The sequence below is a fragment of the Paralichthys olivaceus genome, chromosome 8 (assembly GCF_024713975.1).
Source record: "Paralichthys olivaceus isolate ysfri-2021 chromosome 8, ASM2471397v2, whole genome shotgun sequence".
Lineage (NCBI taxonomy): Eukaryota > Metazoa > Chordata > Actinopteri > Pleuronectiformes > Paralichthyidae > Paralichthys > Paralichthys olivaceus.
Window position 1 is genome coordinate 18978146 of NC_091100.1, and position 19176 is coordinate 18997321.

At 44.1% G+C, this 19176-nt stretch overlaps 1 protein-coding gene and 1 pseudogene across 1 annotated transcript; both read right to left on the reverse strand.

Annotated features, from left to right (window-relative positions):
- Positions 1-388: 388 nt before the first annotated feature.
- Positions 389-18486, reverse strand: tnpo2b (transportin 2b). Its single transcript, XM_020084434.2, has 23 exons — positions 18280-18486; positions 17502-17601; positions 16409-16484; positions 7941-8090; positions 7604-7710; positions 7343-7476; positions 7147-7228; positions 5952-6074; positions 5731-5849; positions 5578-5638; positions 5280-5451; positions 4785-4937; positions 4324-4549; positions 4062-4233; positions 3779-3973; positions 3487-3645; positions 2599-2686; positions 2360-2458; positions 2177-2272; positions 1903-1978; positions 1490-1589; positions 1321-1395; positions 389-518 (listed from the first exon to the last, which is right to left on the reverse strand). Exons 2-23 carry the CDS (start codon positions 17598-17600, stop codon positions 411-413), a joined length of 2670 nt encoding a protein of 889 aa, XP_019939993.1. The 5' UTR covers position 17601; positions 18280-18486; the 3' UTR covers positions 389-410.
- On the reverse strand, positions 9866-11380 carry LOC138411312 (cilia- and flagella-associated protein 97-like; annotated as a pseudogene).
- Positions 18487-19176: the final 690 nt, after the last annotated feature.

Below are 19176 nucleotides of genomic sequence, written 5' to 3' on the forward strand. Positions count from 1 at the left end.
TCTCTCTTCTGTGTCCTTCTCTCCGTCCCTCTCTATCTGTCCCTCTCTATCTGTCCCTACCAGTTAGTTTTTCTGTGTCGGGTCCCTGCCTAGTTAATCTAGAGGTGTCCCCCTGTCCCTCCCTCCCACCCGCCCACCCTCCCTCTATGGACAAACACATAGGGCGTGGGGGCCGTCCGTCAGGGGGAGCGGCCAATAGCGTCCCTCTCCCTCCCCCCAGATCAGGGCAGTGCAATACACAGATGGATGAGTTTCCCATTCACCCTCCTCCTGCTGGCTCACCTGGGAGGATGGACAAAGAGGGAGAGCAGACGCAAACAAATTAATTTCAGTATAAACCTTTATGCAATGTTGATTTGACTTTGAATAAAAGCACATGTGTGGTTACCTCTTGGGTGGGTGTAGAGAATCTAAACGCCGTAGCAGGCTGCCAGTCTCTCCTTTAGCAGTGGGGGGAACTGCTCTGAGAACTGCTGCCAGTTCTCCTCCCCAACCTGCTCCTTAAAACCATGCAGGATCTGTGGAGAAGATTTATTTCAGACGCATTGTCAAGTAATCTTCAACTTTTTAAGCAGTTGGGCAACATGCACACGGGCCAGGAGTTATTGTTATTACTATTAGAATTATTAACAAAAATAATAACAACAATAATTGTTATTATTATTGTTCCTGCAACTTATGTAAGCCTCTTTTAACTGTTCCTTCATCAAGATCAGGTTTCATTAAAAGCAACAGCCCTGCATTTGATTGTTCTGTGGATTTTTTTGTCTCATGTTAGCAGGATTACACAAACACTACAAACCAATTTTCTTGAAACGTGGTGGAAGGATGGGACACAGGCTAAGGAAGAACCCATTACATTTTGGGGCAGATGCAGGGATTCTGGATCAAATGTGTTTTTTTACACACTGGATACACAAAAAGGAGGATGGTGAGACCTCCTTTGTGTGTGTGTGTGTGTGTGTGTTTGACATGAGGGAAGCATGCCTTGGTTAAGTAACCCAGTAGAGCAAATGATCTCTGTCTTACTTAGAGCAGCCAGGTGTAGCAGGCAGAGGCAGGATGTGACAAATTAATACTGCTGCAGAGATCACGTGATTTTCTTTACAATACACAGACACCAGCATCAGCTCTTGTCACCACAAACTCTTTAGACATCTTCGTCAGAGTCTTCTACGTGTATGACACCACTTTTTCACTGGGAGATATTTGTTTGCCTGTGTTAATATGAAGGGGGCTGAGATTTTAGTTCTTCCTGGTTTTTAAAATCGCTCTTTGGAAACACAAAAACTCGCCCCTCCATGTGACCTGGACTCTCACCTTGTAGAACATGTCTCTCAGATCATCTTTAGGGTTCACCCAGGACGCCACCGCGTCACAGAAAAAGATGAAGTCCTGAACAAACACAGGAAGATTGTAAAGTTTGAAAATGAAAGGTCTCAAGATCTAACCCGAAAAACTTTAGGTCTTACAGTGTACAAAGTCTCACCTGCACCACTCCTCCTGGGTTCACACCAATCATCATGCAAATCCCACGGAAGGCTGAGTCTTTCTCCTCGTTGTCTCGGATGTTCCGCAGAGATGTGCACCTGCCGCACAAAACGATAAACCAATCAGTCTTGTCTATGAGGGAACATTTGTAAAATAAGCAATGTCTTGCATTTAAGGATAAGCTAAAATGAGAGCACACAGAATGGAAGAGCGAGAAGAGAGAACAATGGAACAATGTGATTGGTAAGGCCACAGAAGGGACAAGTGGGAGTGAGCATGTGTGTCAGCAGAATGTGTCATATATGGAAACTGCCAATGCTGACCGTGCGTGTTCAGATGTTGTAAATGAAATGACACAGCTATAGAAAAGGCAATGAGAGGCATCAAACACCAGATACAACAGTTTCTCACCAAGGTCGGATAAACTGCGGCAGCACGGGAGCAACCTCCTGAGGACATACATATCCCAGTCGACCGATGGTGATTGCTGAAAGAGGACACAGATAAGTCAAGACAGACGAGAGTGTGTCCAGTGCTGTAACAATAACTGCACTCACTTCTACCACATGAACTATTAAATGGCATTTTAACTGTATAACATACTTACAAATAAACAAAGCAACCGACAGACAAATGAAAACATAACCTCCTTGGTGGGAGTACACATTTGTACATGTTCACATACCAGTGTTCTCCAGCAGGGTCTTGGGGGTGTTGGGTCGGTTAATAATCTCAACCAGCTGGTTCAGGACCATAGCAATGTACGGCTGCATCTCCACTCCTGACAGAAGAGGATAGCCTTTTTTTGTTATATTCAACCACACAAACACAAATTACATCACATAATTTAAGATTCCCTAAAACTCACCCATCTGCATACAGATCTCTCCGATGGCCCAGGTTGCATTGTTGCAGACAGAGATGAACTCTGGATTAAGATTTGTCCCGAGGATCGGCATGAATTCAGCTGCACACACACACAAACATGTTAACATCACATTGGATACACAAAAAGGAGGATGGTGAGACCTCCTGGTGTGTGTACTGTGTAAGTGTGTGTGTAATTGTGTGTGTGTGTGGGTATGAGGGAGACAATGAGATAATTACCAATACATGGTTTGACATGAGGGAAGCATGCCTTGGTTAAGTCACCCAGCAGAGCAAATGAACTCTGTCTTACTTCAGGCATCGTATCCTGGGACAAAAAAGACAGAGACACAAAGAGAAGCATAAACACACAGTGTCAAAAGATGCAATGATTTATCCAGTGGAGAAATCACTCAGGTCAATGTGGCTGTTCTTCTTGTGCCATTACTGTTTTGTAAAAGGTTAAAGATCATTTGAGTGAAAGTGCAAAAGATCTGTGCATTTCCTGTTGCTACTTCACAATAAAAGCAAATGTTATTTCATCTGAATCCCCCTGACTACAGAGCAGAGTTAACTGATCCTGTCACCAACATTCACTTTTAGAAGGAAAGATAATCACAGAATATTTCAGGAAAATCTCATATTATAAACACAAAAGTAGACAATTCGTGTTTAAATCCTTTGATGCAGAATATTATCTCAGACTGAAGTTGATACTTGACTTTTTGGATAAATGTCATCACTTCATTATTTAATCCTCACAGTCATTTGTACAATAAATGAGTGTAAAAAGGTTTGCGTGAGGTCACAGTGACCTTGACTGTTGACTACAAAATTTAGGTCAGTTCATTCTTGAGTAAAGGAATGAGATACCATCCAGTTGTTAAGTCTCTTTCTGTCACAAAAAAGGGACAGACAGTCTAAGAGACATTTGTCCACCAAAACCTTATCAGTTAACATTCTGAGTGAACATTTGTACCCAGGCACTCATGAGACTGGATCTTCATGAGAATGGGACAAACAGGTAGACAATTCAAATAAGAAATTCTGCCCTTGGCATGAATGCATAAAAGCAACCAGGGATTAACTTTCAAATTAAATTAGAGATAGAACGCAGGCTCTCCTCACCTGCATGCACTGGAAAAGCAGAGTCATGATGTTACTGCGAGCCACAAGTGTGTCCACATGGCCCCCAAGCCCCTCAGCCAAGCCACTTAAAAGATCCAGAGCCACGATCATGAAGTCCTTGTCTGGAGCCTCGTACTGGTCTGGCTGCTGACTGTACATCTGAGACACAAACAGAGGAGAAACAGAGGTAAAACAAATTTCAGAGGTAGGATAAAGTGTATGTGTAATGTAGCAAAAACCTGAATTTCCTATTGTGGGTAAACCAATGTGTGAGTGATTGTGTTTCACTTACCATGGCCTGAGCCAGTGTCTTCTGGACAAGGGTGACGCAACGCTGGTAAACGGGCTCGCAGTAGGGGAGGAAGCCGCTCTGCAACGCTGTGGCAACAGACGACAGACACTCGAGCAAAGGGAAGAGATCTTTGTCTTCATCCTTCAGCTCGTTCCACTTGGCAATCAATGGCGGCATCAGTTTCTGTATGTACTCCTAAAAAAACAAGCATTTGAGTTTGGCTTGTCGATATATTGTACAACAAAACAGGGCTGTGTACAGACATTCCTCTTTTTTAGCTCACCGGTTGGTTCAGATGGTGTCCCACTGAGTCTGCAAGTGTTCCTATGGCATCATAAAGAATGAGCAGGTTCTTGTGCTGATACTTCCCAAAAGCAAAAACCAGCGTGTCCAGGATGAAGCTCAGATAGGGCACCAGCTCTGTACACGCCTCCTCCTCCAGAGTGGCAAACGCACTTTAGAAAAGATGAGATGGAAAAGAGAATAAATGAGCGGAAAGTGAGAGAACACAAAACAGATGTATATGAAAAAAGAAAGAGTTGTACCTGCATGCCGCCTCCTGCACCCTCTTATTGCCATCCAGGATGCGTTTGAGCAGCTCAGTCATGAGGGGTTTGAGATGGGCGTCAGGGGGCTGGCTGACCACCCAGTGGGCGTAGCGGCTAAGGGTCCAGCAAGCGATGGAGCGGACCAGAGCTTTCTTGTCACACAAACACTGAATGAGGTGGGGGATGAGCTCAGGCAAGTAAGGTACCATGCCTTGCATGCAGCCTGGGAGGACAAAAAAGTTTTATACAACATTAAAGCCACGTTTTTCAGCAATGAAATATCAAGATAGATGATTTCAAATGGAGAATAAATGTTTCCTTTAATCCTGAACCTGAATTGTAACCCCACAGTTTAAGGTCAGTGACCAATCTTAATTGTCATAATAAATCAAATTAAAAAATCGCCAATTTCACTGGAGTATAATTTATTTGAATAGCAAGTCTGTGACGCGTCTTACCCTCAGCAATAGCCCCCAGGACAAGGATGCCAGACTCCTTGATGACCCAGTCAGGATGGAAAAGCAGCCCTTTGAGCAGGGGTAAGAGATGGGGAAGCAATTCCTCACGAAACACGTTGGCAAGGACGTCCAGAGCTGCCGCCGAGCACTTCCCTAAAAAGAGAAGACACTGTAAGCATTGTTTCATGTAGCAATGCTACATGGAAAAACTGGCAAAGCAGAGAACAAAAGAATACAACTACAGACCAAGAGACAAATATTGGGTACAAGAGGTAGTGAAACAGAAATCTAGATGCTTACCTGTGTGTGTGTGTGTGTGTGTGTGTACAGTAGACGTAGCATGTTTTATAATGGTTGAAAAAAAAGGCTATAATAACCCTATTACATTTAGCCACTGTTCAAAAACATAAGACTATCTGAGAAAAGTACCTAAGTAGTGAGAACTACTGCATGATTACCAGAGAGGATTACAAAAGCTGCTTGTCTGTAACTCACGTAGGTTCCAGTCAGACAGCGTATCATCATCATCGTCCTCGTCTTCATCAATGTCCTCCCCCTCCTCGCCCTCCCCTCCTTCGTGCTGCAGTGTGACGGTGCGGGATTTGTGGAAGCGAGGTTTGATATCTTGCTCACTGTCTGGAACCGCCTCATCCTCTTCAACGTCGCCCTGAAGAACAACAGAGACAAATATGAATGTAGAAGTTAAACAGGTTAACAGCAAGAGAGAAGAGAGAGAAGAGAAAGCAGAGTGTTTGTATGAAGGGAAAATTTGATTTGTTCAGGTGTGGCTGACCTTCAGAAGAATGATGTCGATCTCAGAGTATTTCATCCCATTCACCAGGATAGGAATCAGTCTGAAACAAAGACAGACAACAACATTACTGAGCTGAAATCATTTTGTCATCACCTTTTATCAGTGCAACATGTTCATAGCATAAACACTTACTGGACCAAGTGGCCAGAGAGGGCCTCTTTGCAGATGGGCTGTTCAGCCAGAGTCAGCCAGAACTCACAGGCCTCCAGAGCCACATTCTCATCTGGGTCCTGGGTGCGCTGCAGCATGTACTGGTGAAAAACAAGAAGAAGCAGTCATGAGGGGGAGAGTGTTGAGGAGTGAGAGACGGAGGAAAGCCAAATATTGTCTGTTTGATCAAGTCACACCCTCACCTGGATGATGCTGTGCATGTGTGGGATGAGGCGGTCAATGCGGACTTCCAGCAGCATGACGAGAGCCCTGCACACGTTCTTCCGCACTTCGCTGTCCTCGTCACCAGCCAGTGCAAACAGACTCTGAGTGGGAAAGACACAAGGGGGAAAAGGGGGTGGGTGGCAGCAGGGTGTTGGGGAAAGATCAGCAGGATCATTAACTTAAGAGTAGAAACAATTTTCAATTTCCAAACATGGACTTTAATCAGCCACATTTACGCCATGGATGATAAAAACCCAGCCGTGTAAATGGAAGTAACTTCAATGCTATAGTAACTTCAGTTTGTTCATTCGCCCTGAAAAAGTACAAACAGACATGTGATATAGCACCACTGCTTAAGGCCCAATAAATATAGTATGACATTTTCATTAAATTGAGTCATATATTTTGGCTCTAGCTCCCCCTAGACCCTCAAAGGGTAGGAATTACAGATAATAGATGGATCAAATTTATTCCCATGTTTGTGGAAGTGCTCCTAATTTCAGGAACCTAAAGTGCCTCAACTATAACACACTGATTGACATCCCTCTGAAGTATTTTTCCATAAAATCTGCTTTGGCAATAAGCCTATTTAGCATGTGGGAACATAAACTCTCCAAGTGAAGAATCACTCCATATGACCCTGTTATCATGTTGTTACACAGCTTATCCTACAGAATTTATTAAATCTATGGCGGTAACAAGCCCGCATGTGTACATACACGAGGGTCAAAACTGTGACAGGACAAATTAGAATAGGGTGAATTGCCACAGTCAAGATGATTCATGGGAAACGGTGTCTTACACTTAATTCTTTTACATATACTTCGCATATAGGAACTAACTAGAGAGCGATGCTTGGTGAAACTGGTCTGAAAACTGGTCTGATGTCAAAATTACATGAATGCTTTCCTTCTGCGCTATGAAACGAGCTTTGCAGCATACTTCGGTGTAGTCTTTCTCCTTTAACAAGAGAACGTAAACTCCTGCATTGCCTTGTTTGTCTGTTATATAATCAGTCTGAAAGGGGCTAGACGCGAGTCCAGGGAGGGGTGGTGGAAAAACTGACTCTGATCTTGTTTCTTCGTGATGATCGAAGACAGGGAAAATGATCAAAACATATGGTCATTATTTAAAACAACACAAGCTCTACCAAGACAAAACTGAAGCACTCACCTCAATGAAGGTGTCTATGTTATCCATCAGAGCCTGAGCTCGACCAATGATGAACTGGTTCACACACGCTATAGCATGGGATCTGAGAAAAAGAAAAGCAACTGATTTTTATTGGGAAGATTCTATTGTTGTGGGCTGAGGAGGCAACACAAATAGCTTGAAGAGTCAGCCAGAAAAAGACTAGTGTTTTACTGACCTGATCTTGGGGCTGCAATGCTTGAAAAACTGGAGGAATTTGGGGATCATAATGTTGAGAGGTCTGTTCAGAGCATCGCTATCCAACAACTCAGATGAGTCCTCACAGATTTTCTGCAGAGCTCCAAAAGAACCCTGTAAGAAGACAGAAAATGATACACAAAGGTTTTTTATTAAATCACAAGAAACATACACAAATGTGATATTTGCAAAACATTACAAAACATATGTGTGTATGAGTGTGCAAGTAATTGAGCCTGACCTCGCAGGTGTTATAGTCCTCAGAGTTGAGTAGATTACAGAGCTGAGGCAGCAGTTCTGGCCACGTCTGTAGCTCTCCCTTAGAGGCTATGGTCGTGATCAGGATACCTTGATGATAAAAAAAAATAAAAAGTTACTTACAAACTCACAAAAGAAATAACTGCACTCATCATCACATAAATCTCTTGAAAATATAGCGCTGGCTCCCACACAGCCACATTACCTGCAAAAATTCAACCACCTACATAGAAGTCTGACTCACACTGGCGAGAAAAGTGCAGCTAACAGAACACCAACTTTTTCTTTCTCCATTGTTCCTTTCTCACTCAAACACCCACCGATCGTAGCTCTGATGAGCGGTGAAGGGTCTCCGATGTTGTTGAGGCATTCTCGTTTGATGAAGTCAGCCACATTGGAAGGGAAGTTCTGGTAGTGGGCCTTCACATTGTTCTTCAGTATCAAACCGCTCAAAGAGCGAGTGGGTTCATCTTGAGAAGACAGGCAGCAGAGAGGTGGAGACAGAGACACATTATTTATTTTTAAATGGAAAGGAGCTTTAAACAGAAATATTTGTGGATTTTTTGAGATAATAACAATTCTGTTCTGTAGTTAATATTCTTATTTTTGACGTGAACATATGTAACGGAGTTAAAGTGTAGTATGATTCCACTTGCCATACAAACTCATCTCACAACACTGACACTTAAATATCCTGGGGTATTTAAATGCAGCAACCCTGGAGATTAGGGTTTGCCCCCCTGTAGATTAGGGTGTGCCCCCCTGGAGATAGCAGCAGTCGGACCTTGCTGTTTCTCTGGTAGGTGCACGAATATGAGCTCGGCTAATGTTTTATATTAATAACTGTAACTTAATACTAAAACATGGTTTGAGTTGCACTGCATAAACCTACACTTCCTAAACAGTTGAGCCGATCCTTGTTTTGTTTTGTTTTGTTTATAAAATGGCTAGTGTGGCATGTGTTAGCTAACCCGCACTTCCTTTCCATTTTACATTTTTCAGATGAGCAATTGTATGTGTGTGTGTGTGAGGAAACCCGGACTAACTGTGTGCGATCCTTCTGCCAGGTACATTACGCTGTGTTAGCTCTGTTATGTTCATTTTAATATTAGAGCAGTCGGACCTCGCTGTTTCTCTGATGAGCAATTGTATGTGTGTGTGTGTGAGGAAACCCGGACTAACTGTGTGCGATCCTTCTGCCAGATATTAAGAATAAAAGCCATGGTTGCCAAAAGTGACGGTCTACTTCTTTGAAATACACAACGCAACGGAGGAGTACAAATCCGCTACAATGGTGCCGTGATCCGTTCTCAACTACGAGGGTTCGTGGCCGTGGTGACCTCGCAAGCTCTACTCTTCACGTGACTGCTTCACCGGTGCTTTATTCACTCCCTTGGTATCGTGAGTCTGGTTTTAGCACCCGGGTTTGGACTGTGTTTTCTGTGTTATAGAGTGGCCTGTCTGTGTCACAGTAAAAAAAAAAAAAAAAAAAAAAAAAAAGATTTGTTGTGGATTGTAATATATAATGTGATGTGTTTTAATGTGTGAATCCGACAAGGTTAAAAAGAAAGAAAAAAAATTATATTCTCTCTCCGTTTGGAATAACAAATTTTTTTTTTTTTTTTTAAAGCTGCATAGGGTAACAGACTCTTTGCTGTATATTTGTATATTTTCAGTTTTTGTTTTTTTCACTAATACCAGCTTTTTATTTTATAACTTATAATATATTCATAACAACTAAAATTCATTTTTATAAAACCTTTTTATTTTGTTTGTAATTCTCAAGCAGAATTTGAAGAAATGTGAGAAATTGCCGAAATTAACCAAAATGTCAGTTACTGAAATAATAAATAAATGTATAGTGTTATTTTTGAAATTTATAATTTATAATAACAATTGAAGTGAAGGCAGTATGGCAAAGCCAAAGTTGAAATATTAGCCTGTATAACGATGTCATCATTTGCTATATTTCAGCTTAAAAGAGCAGAAAAAAGTCCACCTTCTTCATCAAGCAAATAGAATAGAACTTGAAATAAGAAGCCCACAAGAGAACAGCAGGAAATTCTCTGGAAGATTCACTGCGAGTGAGGGAGCATCAGATGTAAAGCTGACAAAAATTAAAAAATTAAAATATTTGAAAAGCTGTGCCATACACAGAATACACCAACGACGATGTCAAGAATGATGAGGGCTGATGCTGGTTTCGATTTGCTATAAACAAAAACATGTGGTCCCCACGGTGGTTCTTACATGTTATGCCTGGCCTCCTGCATGCTCTACGCAGCTGCCAACCCTCACCTGAGTCCTCCGGAGACCAGGGAATCTCCTGCTGCGTTCTTTATAAGTGAAAGGCAAACTCTGGACTTCATGTCTGTAAACGGCTTTAGCTTTTGCACCATTTGTTTGACGTTGGTACAGGCTTGCTGTCGGAGTCTGTGGGGATGGAAACTGCTCTGGAGCTGTGGTTGGTGGAAGTAGATGACCTGGGACTTGCTGCTGCATTTCTTCTGCTGGTGGACTTGTCTTTCTTTGGAGAGGGTCAATTTCGGTTAACAGGTGCTCCAAAATATGATGCTAGTAGCTCTGTGCGACACAAACCAGGTGTTGGCTTGACAGACTCCAGTCGCTTCAGAAAAGCCAGATTCTCCCTGTCGATGCGTTTCTGATCCCGCTGTCTGTTAATGGCACTGTAATTAAGGGGAATGGCAGATGAGTTGCTGGTTTTATTGGTTTCCTTCTTCGCTGTACTGTCTGGTCTGGAAGAAATACGTGACAACACCCGAAGCAGTCGCTGGTTCTCCAGACCTATGAGGCGGGTTTTTTCGTTGATGAATGAGTAGTTCTTCCTGTTTTTCTGAGCAGCATAGCAGACGGCCACTCCACCTCTAAATTGACTCTCTGATCTGAGGGTGAACTCATCCACATCCTGATCTGAGTCCTCGTTGTGATGTGTATCGCTGAGGCCACTGGAGGGCACACTCTCCTGCCACTCCTCCGCCTCTGTGTCTTTCAAGTCCAAATACTGCAGAGGGCTGATGTCAGGGGAGTAGAGGGAGCTCACATCTGTCGCTGTATAATCTGACTCCTCTGTATATCTGGTGGACATATCCCAAGATCCTGCTGAGCCCACTCTGGCCTTTCTCTCTCGAGGAGATAAAGACGACTTCATGGAATTGTGAGGGGTGCGCGACCTACTACTATTACATCTAGAACAGCTTTCTGAGTCTGCTTCCTCAGCTGAAGTGGGGGATGGACTTTGGCTGCGCCATTTTCTTGTCAGGTTTTTAGGAGAGTGTTTATTTCTCTTTTCCAAGTGTGTGGCAGTGGATGGCGAAGCTTCTTCTTCACTTTTATTTGGACTCTGGTTATACATGTCGCTATAATTCACCTCATCTAACAAAGCCATGAATGTCTTATTGGGTCTTTTAGAGTGCCCACTGTAATCTTCCTCACTATCACTGCTGATACTGATGCCTTTTTGTGACATAAAGGCAACAGATGATAGGTCCGAAACCCTTTGATTATTTTCTTCCTTTGATATATAGCTGCTCTCTTTACTTTCCCCACTGCTTTGGTTGTTGTTAACTTGTTTTTCTGTCCCATCAGTCCTCTGGGACAAACCATCATTTGCTTTTTCAGTCTGTTTTGCTTGAAGCTCGTGCTCTATCATTTCCCCTCCTCTGTTCATGCTACCTTCATCAGCATCACTGTCGAAAAATGAATGATCCACCTCACGTTCAACTTCACTGGGGTTGAACATGACTCGTCTGATCTCACCCACTGAACCTGTCTGACGTGGAGAGACAGACGGAGTTTGACGCTACGTCTGTGTTCTTCCCCTCAGACACGATGTTTCTAAGAAAAGACAAACACACGAACCTCAGAGGTGCGTTAGAAACCCGCTCGTTGGCAGAGAACTACAGCTGGATGCGGCGAGCACGACATGGCGCCTAGTAACAAAGGGGTTCTAAGCTGTGGTTTAGTCAGTTTCCTACTCTGGGTGGGCTTAGTGAAGACAGGCATGTTACATCTACTCCTCACAGTCGTCCTGGGAGGGATAGTGCCACTGCAGGTGCTGGGGTGGATGGTGAGTCTGCACTTTCTGGTCGAGATGTCCATGTTCTCAGTGAACTTGTGAAACAGATAGGGACCAGTATAGGTGAGAACATTGTTTCATGTCTTAAGTCCATTCCAGCTGATGATGCTAACATGACCCAGTCAACCACAGCTGACTTTTCTAAGGTTAACTTGACAACCAACCATGATAGTTATGAGCCACATCCTTTCAGGGGAGATGACACTGATAGGATTCCAGTTTCTGAGTGGGAGGAAGCTATGAGGCTTTACCTGTGTAAGAGGAGCATTGAGCTTTGTAACCAGGTGGATGAAGTTTTGGGCAAGCTTAGGGGGAGGGCACAAAGATCACGTATCTTTGGTGATCAAAACTTTCTGAGCCTCTTGTGTTATCTTGATGATATCCTTGTGTTTGCCCCTGATGAACAGCTAGCGTTGCAGAGATTGGAGATGGTGTTCGAGAGGTTAAAGGTGCACAACCTAAAGCTGGCTCCCAAAAAGTGTCATTTCATGAGGCCTTCAGTAAAGTTTTTGGGGCATATTGTAACTAAAGGGGGGATTTCAACTGACCCGGAGAAAGTTAGAGCAGTTGTTGCACTGCAGGAGAAGGATTTAATGGTAGAGGGCACTAACATCCCAGCTCCCACCAAGATCAGATCCTTCCTTGGGATGGTTGGATTTTATCAGCAGTTTTTCGAGGGGTACTCTGGTATTAACAAGCCTTTGTTCGCGCTGACTTCAGGTGGGAAAAGGCCGCGACGTACTAAGGGTAAAAAGATCCAGCCTATGTCTCGGGACCTCTCTTCTGTTGATTGGACTCCTGCATGCAGCGAGGCTTTCAGGAAGCTGAAACAGGCTTTGCTAAACAATGTCACTCTTGCTCACCCCGATTTCAGTAGGCCTTTTCTCCTGTCGGTTGATGCCTCCTCCAACGGCCTCGGGGCTGTGCTTTCTCAGCTGGCTGATGGTGATAATGTTGCTCGGCCCATAGCATTTGCCAGCAAGTCGTTGAATTATGCCCAGTCTCGCTACCCGGCGCATAGGCTGGAATTCCTAGCACTTAAGTGGGCTGTGTGCGACAAGTTCAGCCACTGGCTAAGAGGCCAGCGATTCACTGTATGGACCGATAATAACCCGCTCACCTACGTTCTTAGTAAACCAAAGTTAGACACCTGTGAGCAGAGGTGGGTATCGAAACTGGCCCCGTATGACTTTGACATCAAGTACATTCCTGGTCCTAAAAATGTGGTGGCAGATGCCCTCAGCCGTGAACCCTTTGTGCGCCCTAGCATTCTCCATCGACTCACAACAGTTCCCTATGGTGCCCTTCTGGAGGAAGCGAATGCCCTAGAGCCTGTCTGTGTGCAGGATGCTTTTCGGTTGTCCTGTGATCCTCTAAACCACCTGCAGTACCGCCCTTTGTCTGTGGCCTTCAACAGTGCAGCGGCAGTGCCTCAGCATCCACCTATCTCTTCGAAGGCAGTATCTGCTGTTCTGGAACATTCCCTAGAAGAAGACTGCTTGCCCTCACATGCGTTCTGCTTGCCGCAGCTCACTCAATCTCTTCTACCTTCGGAGCTGTCTGATTTCCGCCCTTTGCCCACATCATTGCAACGTGCTGATCCATGCTTGGGTCGGGTGCTTTACTTTGTGGAACGTCAGCGACGGCCATCGAGACGAGAACGCCAACATGAGCCAGCTGGAGCCTTGCGGCTGCTCCGACATTGGGAACAACTTACCATCAAAGCATGTGTTCTGTATCGCACTTCGAAGGATGCTGTGACAAAGAGAAAGACTTACCGGTATGTCGTGCCCTCTCACCTGAAAGATAAGGTCGTGAGAGGGATCCATAATGAGGCAGGTCACCAAGGGCAGAGGAGGACGCTCTACTTGGCTAGACAGCGGTTCTACTGGATCGGGATGGAGAGGGATGTCAAAGAATATGTGCAGCGTTGTCGCCGTTGTCTGGTCAGTAAGTCTCCTGAACCTGAGGCCAGGGCACCACTTGAGAGTGTTAAGACCTCTAGACCTCTTGAGTTGGTTTGCATTGATTTTTGGTCTGCTGAAGACTCATCCAACAAGTCTCTAGATGTACTCGTTGTGACTGATCATTTCACTAAGCTAGCTCAGGCATATCTCTGTCCCAACCAGTCGGCTAAAGCTGTTGCTCATCAACTCTGGAACAACTTCTTCTGTGTGTATGGCTTCCCAGAGCAAGTGCACTCAGACCAAGGTGCAAACTTCGAAAGCAGCCTGATTGCAGAGATGCTCCAAGCTGGTGTTGAGAAATCTCATACGACACCTTACCATCCCATGGGCAATGGATCAGTTGAGCGGTTCAATCGCACCCTTGGGAACATGATCAGAGCTCTTCCACCCAGAGCCAAACAGAAATGGCCCCAATTCCTGCGTTCACTCACTTTCTCGTACAATGCAACAGTCCATGAAACCACGGGTTTTGCACCCTTTCTACTGATGTTCGGCAGGATTCCCAGGTTGCCTGTGGACATGTTGTTTCAGTCTGTGCTCATGGATGAGCAAGTGGTGGATTATGATGTTTATGTGGAGTGTCTCCGACGGGACTTGCCGGAGGCTATCAGGATTGCTCAGGTTTCAACCGCAAAACAACAGGAGAGGCAGACTGAGCTTTACAACCGCAAGGTGAGGGGTGTGGATGTTGGCGACAGAGTCTTGTTGGCCAACAAAGGAGGACGAGGTCGGAGGAAGCTGGCTGATCGCTGGGAGGGTCACATATACACTGTTGTGGAAAAACAGGATAACACTCACACCTTCAGACTCAGGAACTGTTCGACGAACCTGGAGAAAGTGGTCCACAGGAACCTCATTATGCCTGTGAACTTCCTACCTGTCCCTGCTGATCTGGAGGATGACGGATCCTTTGATGGTTCCCTGACTGATGAGGCTGTGGATGAGTCGGTGTGGCGTGCTGAACAGGATGATTCAACTGTTCTTCCTGGCAGTGGACCTGAGGATAGGACTGTTTTTTGGATCTCTCAGCTTCCAGTCTCCACGGGAGATCAGTCATCTACTGTGGGTGATGTGGATGGACATGTCCGAATAGGATCTGACTCGCCTGACCAGATTGATCCTGACATTCACGGTGACGGTGGACTTCACAGTTCTGACGAGACCAGATCTGACAAACTGGACCAGTCTGACCCTTGTAGTCCTGCTGTTGATGTTGACTGTTCTGTTGACTTACCTGACTCTCGACCTGCTGACTCTGCTCTTTCTGTTGGCATGTTGCCTTTTGATGCTGGTTCTGTTTTTGCGTCAGAGGCAGGGTTGAACTTTTCCAGTGGCAGTTTGCAGAGGATACGGACGAGGTATGGTAGGGTTGTTAGACCGGTCCTCAGACTTATTCAGAACATGCATCTGAAAGTTCTTGCAGGTCGCTAGTATTATTTCATGTATTGGCCTTACATATGTGTGTGTGGTTATTGGTTCATATATAGCCCATAGTTCCTTTAATTTTTAAGGGGGGGGTTGTTGCTTTTGATTGTTTTTTTTTTGTTTGTTTGCTTTCTTTTCTGTGATGGTTTGACACCTGTGTGTGGCCACTGGATGGGTGTGTCCAGATTGTGGATTTGCGTGCTGTTGTACTAACATGATTTCCGAGTAGTTTAACATGTATGTGGGCATGTTTCTCCTATGAGTGTTGGAAGGCTTTGCAACCCTTTTTCATTCTGATTCTTAAGGAATGGTCTTTTGACTGGAGTATTTGGTATCTGTGATATTAGCAGCACTGTTCACTTTGGAATTCTTTGTGTATTTATTTATATATATATATATTTTTTTATTATATATATATATATATATATATATATTTTTTTTTTTACTACCCATGTCCTCCTCTTGATATGATCTTGTTGGTGCCTGGTAGGTTTGTGGGTCAAGTAATGTACAGTCCGGTCTCATTATTAATTTGTTTTTGCTTTTTATTTTTTTATTTTGGTCTGGGGCGTATGGGCAAGTGGAGATCAGTAGGGGGGAGTGTAACGGAGTTAAAGTGTAGTATGATTCCACTTGCCATACAAACTCATCTCACAACACTGACACTTAAATATCCTGGGGTACTTAAATGCAGCACCCCTGTAGATTAGGGTCGTGCACCTCTGTAGATTAGGGTGTGCCCCCCTGTAGATTAGGGTGTGCCCCCCTGGAGATAGCAGCAGTCGGACCTTGCTGTTTCTCTGGTAGGTGCACGAATATGAGCTCCACTAATGTTTTATATTAATAACTGTAACTTAATACTAAAACATGGTTTAAGTTGCACTGCATAAACATACACTTCCTAAACAGTTGAGCCGATCCTTGTCTTGTTTTCTTTGTTTATAAAATGGCTAGTGTGGCATGTGTTAGCTAACCGCACTTCCTTTCCATTTTACATTTTTCAGATGAGCAATTGTATGTGTGTGTGTGTGAGGAAACCCGGACTAACTGTGTGCGATCCTTCTGCCAGGTACATTACGCTGTGTTAGCTCTGTTATGTTCATTTTAATATTAGAGCAGTCGGACCTTGCTGTTTCTCTGATGAGCAATTGTATGTGTGTGTGTGAGGAAACCCGGACTAACTGTGTGCGATCCTTCTGCCAGATATTAAGAATAAAAGGCATGGTTGCCAAAAGTGACGGTCTACTTCTTTGAAATACACAACACAACGGAGGAGTACAAAGCCGCTACACATACATACCCTCGGATTTGAGGCTTGTGAGGACAAAGATGAGATAGTTGTTGAAATCTGGAAACTGATTAAGTTGCTCCAATTTCTGCAGGTTCTGTTAAGGAGATCAACCATGTACACACACATACAGCATGACAAATTCTCACTCATTTCCCTTGTTTCCCTTTGGGGCAGTTTGGATTTATATACATTAATGATGCTCAATGAAAATGATCTATTGGCAGAAATTTAAGAAAAAATAATACACTCTTGTGTTATCATCTAAATTGTACAAATTGTTGTTTTCTTGACCCCAGAATGACCTTTTCTATTTAAATACTATGTATTTACATTGGGAGAGGGTCCTCTCTACGGAAGCCACCATGTTTTTTATAGTAGCCCAGACTGGACAAACTAAAAACCTTTTGAGTTTTTATGACAACTGAAGGCTACCACAGGTTCACTTTCATGTTTGGAATAGAAGGGTGAGGTGAGGGGTGTTCAACTGCAACATGAAACTTCACAACTAGATGTCACAAAATTCTACACACTGAACCTTTAACATCTGTCCTGAAATATTCAATCACAAGTATACAGGGTTAAGTTTGTCTGTTTAAAACTTTTCTCCTGTGACAACTTATGATCAGATCTCACTGCTCTATAGGCAAATAATCACATACATGTGTGTTTGCAAATGCCATATAGGGTGGTTTTATCCAGTCTGAGTATATAAATGTGTCCGATGTCACTGTGCTTGTTTGAGTGTGTGTGTGTGTGTCTGCATGAGTGATGTAGAGAGAGGAGTCAGGAGGGGCTGAATGAATCCAGCTATGACGAAAACTAATTCAAGAAGAAGAAAGTATCAATCCTAATGTGGTGTTCTGTCACACAGAAATCAATGTTTCACTGCGGAGCAAAAATGATGTTGGATTTATTCAGACATCAGCTGAGTAGGCGGCACTACATATGTGGCCCTAGACACATTCACACAGCAAAAAGAAAGTGGCCTCATGATGAGATCACAGGACGCATTTGGGTGCATTCACACCTGAACTCAGCACTTGTGATGTATCACGGAGAGGTAAACACCAGCACACACACACACACACACAGGTGAGGATACTTCTTGCACAGCTCTCTGTGTTGCTGTGTCTGGGGACTGGGAGTCCTTGAGAAGCTGAAGCACTTGCTGCAGACCCTGTTCATCTGGCTGCCACTCCATCCTACAAGACACGAACACACAAACACACACTTTACCTGTTTAGGAGGAATGTGCAACACACAACCAGACGGCCCCGCCAGCACCTTCAGCTCTGTGCATTACAACTCACATCACGTAGAAACAACGTATACTGCGCATTAACTGTAGCAGATGTTAATACAAGACAATAACAAGCCAGATACTAGCTAACTGCTAACCTCACAGCTGGGTACTTGAATCTTAATGTAGGTCCATTCAAAGTGTTTGTCTGTGACATAACTGTTAGCATAGTTGTTTATTAGCATGTTCCGTTTCTGGCTACGTTAAACCAAGAGGCACGGCTCCACGGTGGACTTCTGTCACCTCCCAGCTGTATGAACAAAGAACCTCCGGCTAAAAAACTAGAGACATGAGCCGCTTTCCCACAGGAGGCCCAGGCGGCAAATGTCTCGGCTCATTTAGCTAGCAGGCTAGCTTAGCATCGCTGTGATGCTCATCTCCCAGCGGACTCACACAGAAAACAGCTGCCAGGCGAGATCCTCCCGGGACAGTGGAGACACGGCGCTGTGCTGCCAGAGTCGTGTTGCTGCTTAAAACAACCGAGACGAAGTAAATGGAGCGCATCAATAATCACAACACCCTTATCACCCAGCAGCACGGCTAGTTAGCATCACCTAGAAAGTGCCGCGAAAGGTTTTACCTGGTCACTCCGATGTCGCAGATCTATATTCCTATAGACGGTGGTGCAGTAACGCTGGAGCCGCTAACATTAAACAACCGATGACTTCGACCTGTGTGCCTGAACACAAACTTGTGATCTCACTCGATCTGTGTGCGGGCTACTTGGTATGTGACAAGAGATCGCATGCCTTGCAATCAAGCCGGGTGATCTGTTTGATCGTGTTCGGCTTCCGTACTGGAAGGTACGAGTAACTGCAGGGTCGTGATCAACTTTTAATATCCCCATTATTTAATATTTCATGAACAGTAATCCGTGTATGCTGAGATGCGACACTATGTTGAACTGTGATAATTAGTTATTGACGCATCACATACATCTTCATGTGCATTGTTTTGCGTGGTGTTTTGTTTCTGACCACCAGGTGGTATCAGATCCCGGTTGTTGCAGCATCCAGCTACTGTGACTACACAATGATGTGTATGTAGTGATGCAGGGCGTGGGTACAAGCACATGAACACCAGTGCGACCTTAAAGCACACCATGAATAAAAGCCTGTATATGTTAAGCTTCTTCAGCCCAGATTTGCTGTCACTGCCTCAAAATGGAACAATACAACTGATCTTTGAATTTTTTAGTAAGTGGAGCAAAATGTCCTTGAAATAAACAATGCATGTCCAACATTATAAACTACACAGCTAGTGTTGCAGGTTTATTACAGTACTTTGTAAATGTGTTAATCTATGATTTCTACCCCAGCAGAATCACCACAACCATGTGAATCAAAGAATAGTAGGACACACTATGTACTCATAGTCACCACCACTTCCTCCATTTCAAAATCCTAGTCGAAACAAGGTTTTGGAAAAGTGGAAGTGTGAGCATGAAATATTGTTTCAACGTGTGTTTTGTAAGTTG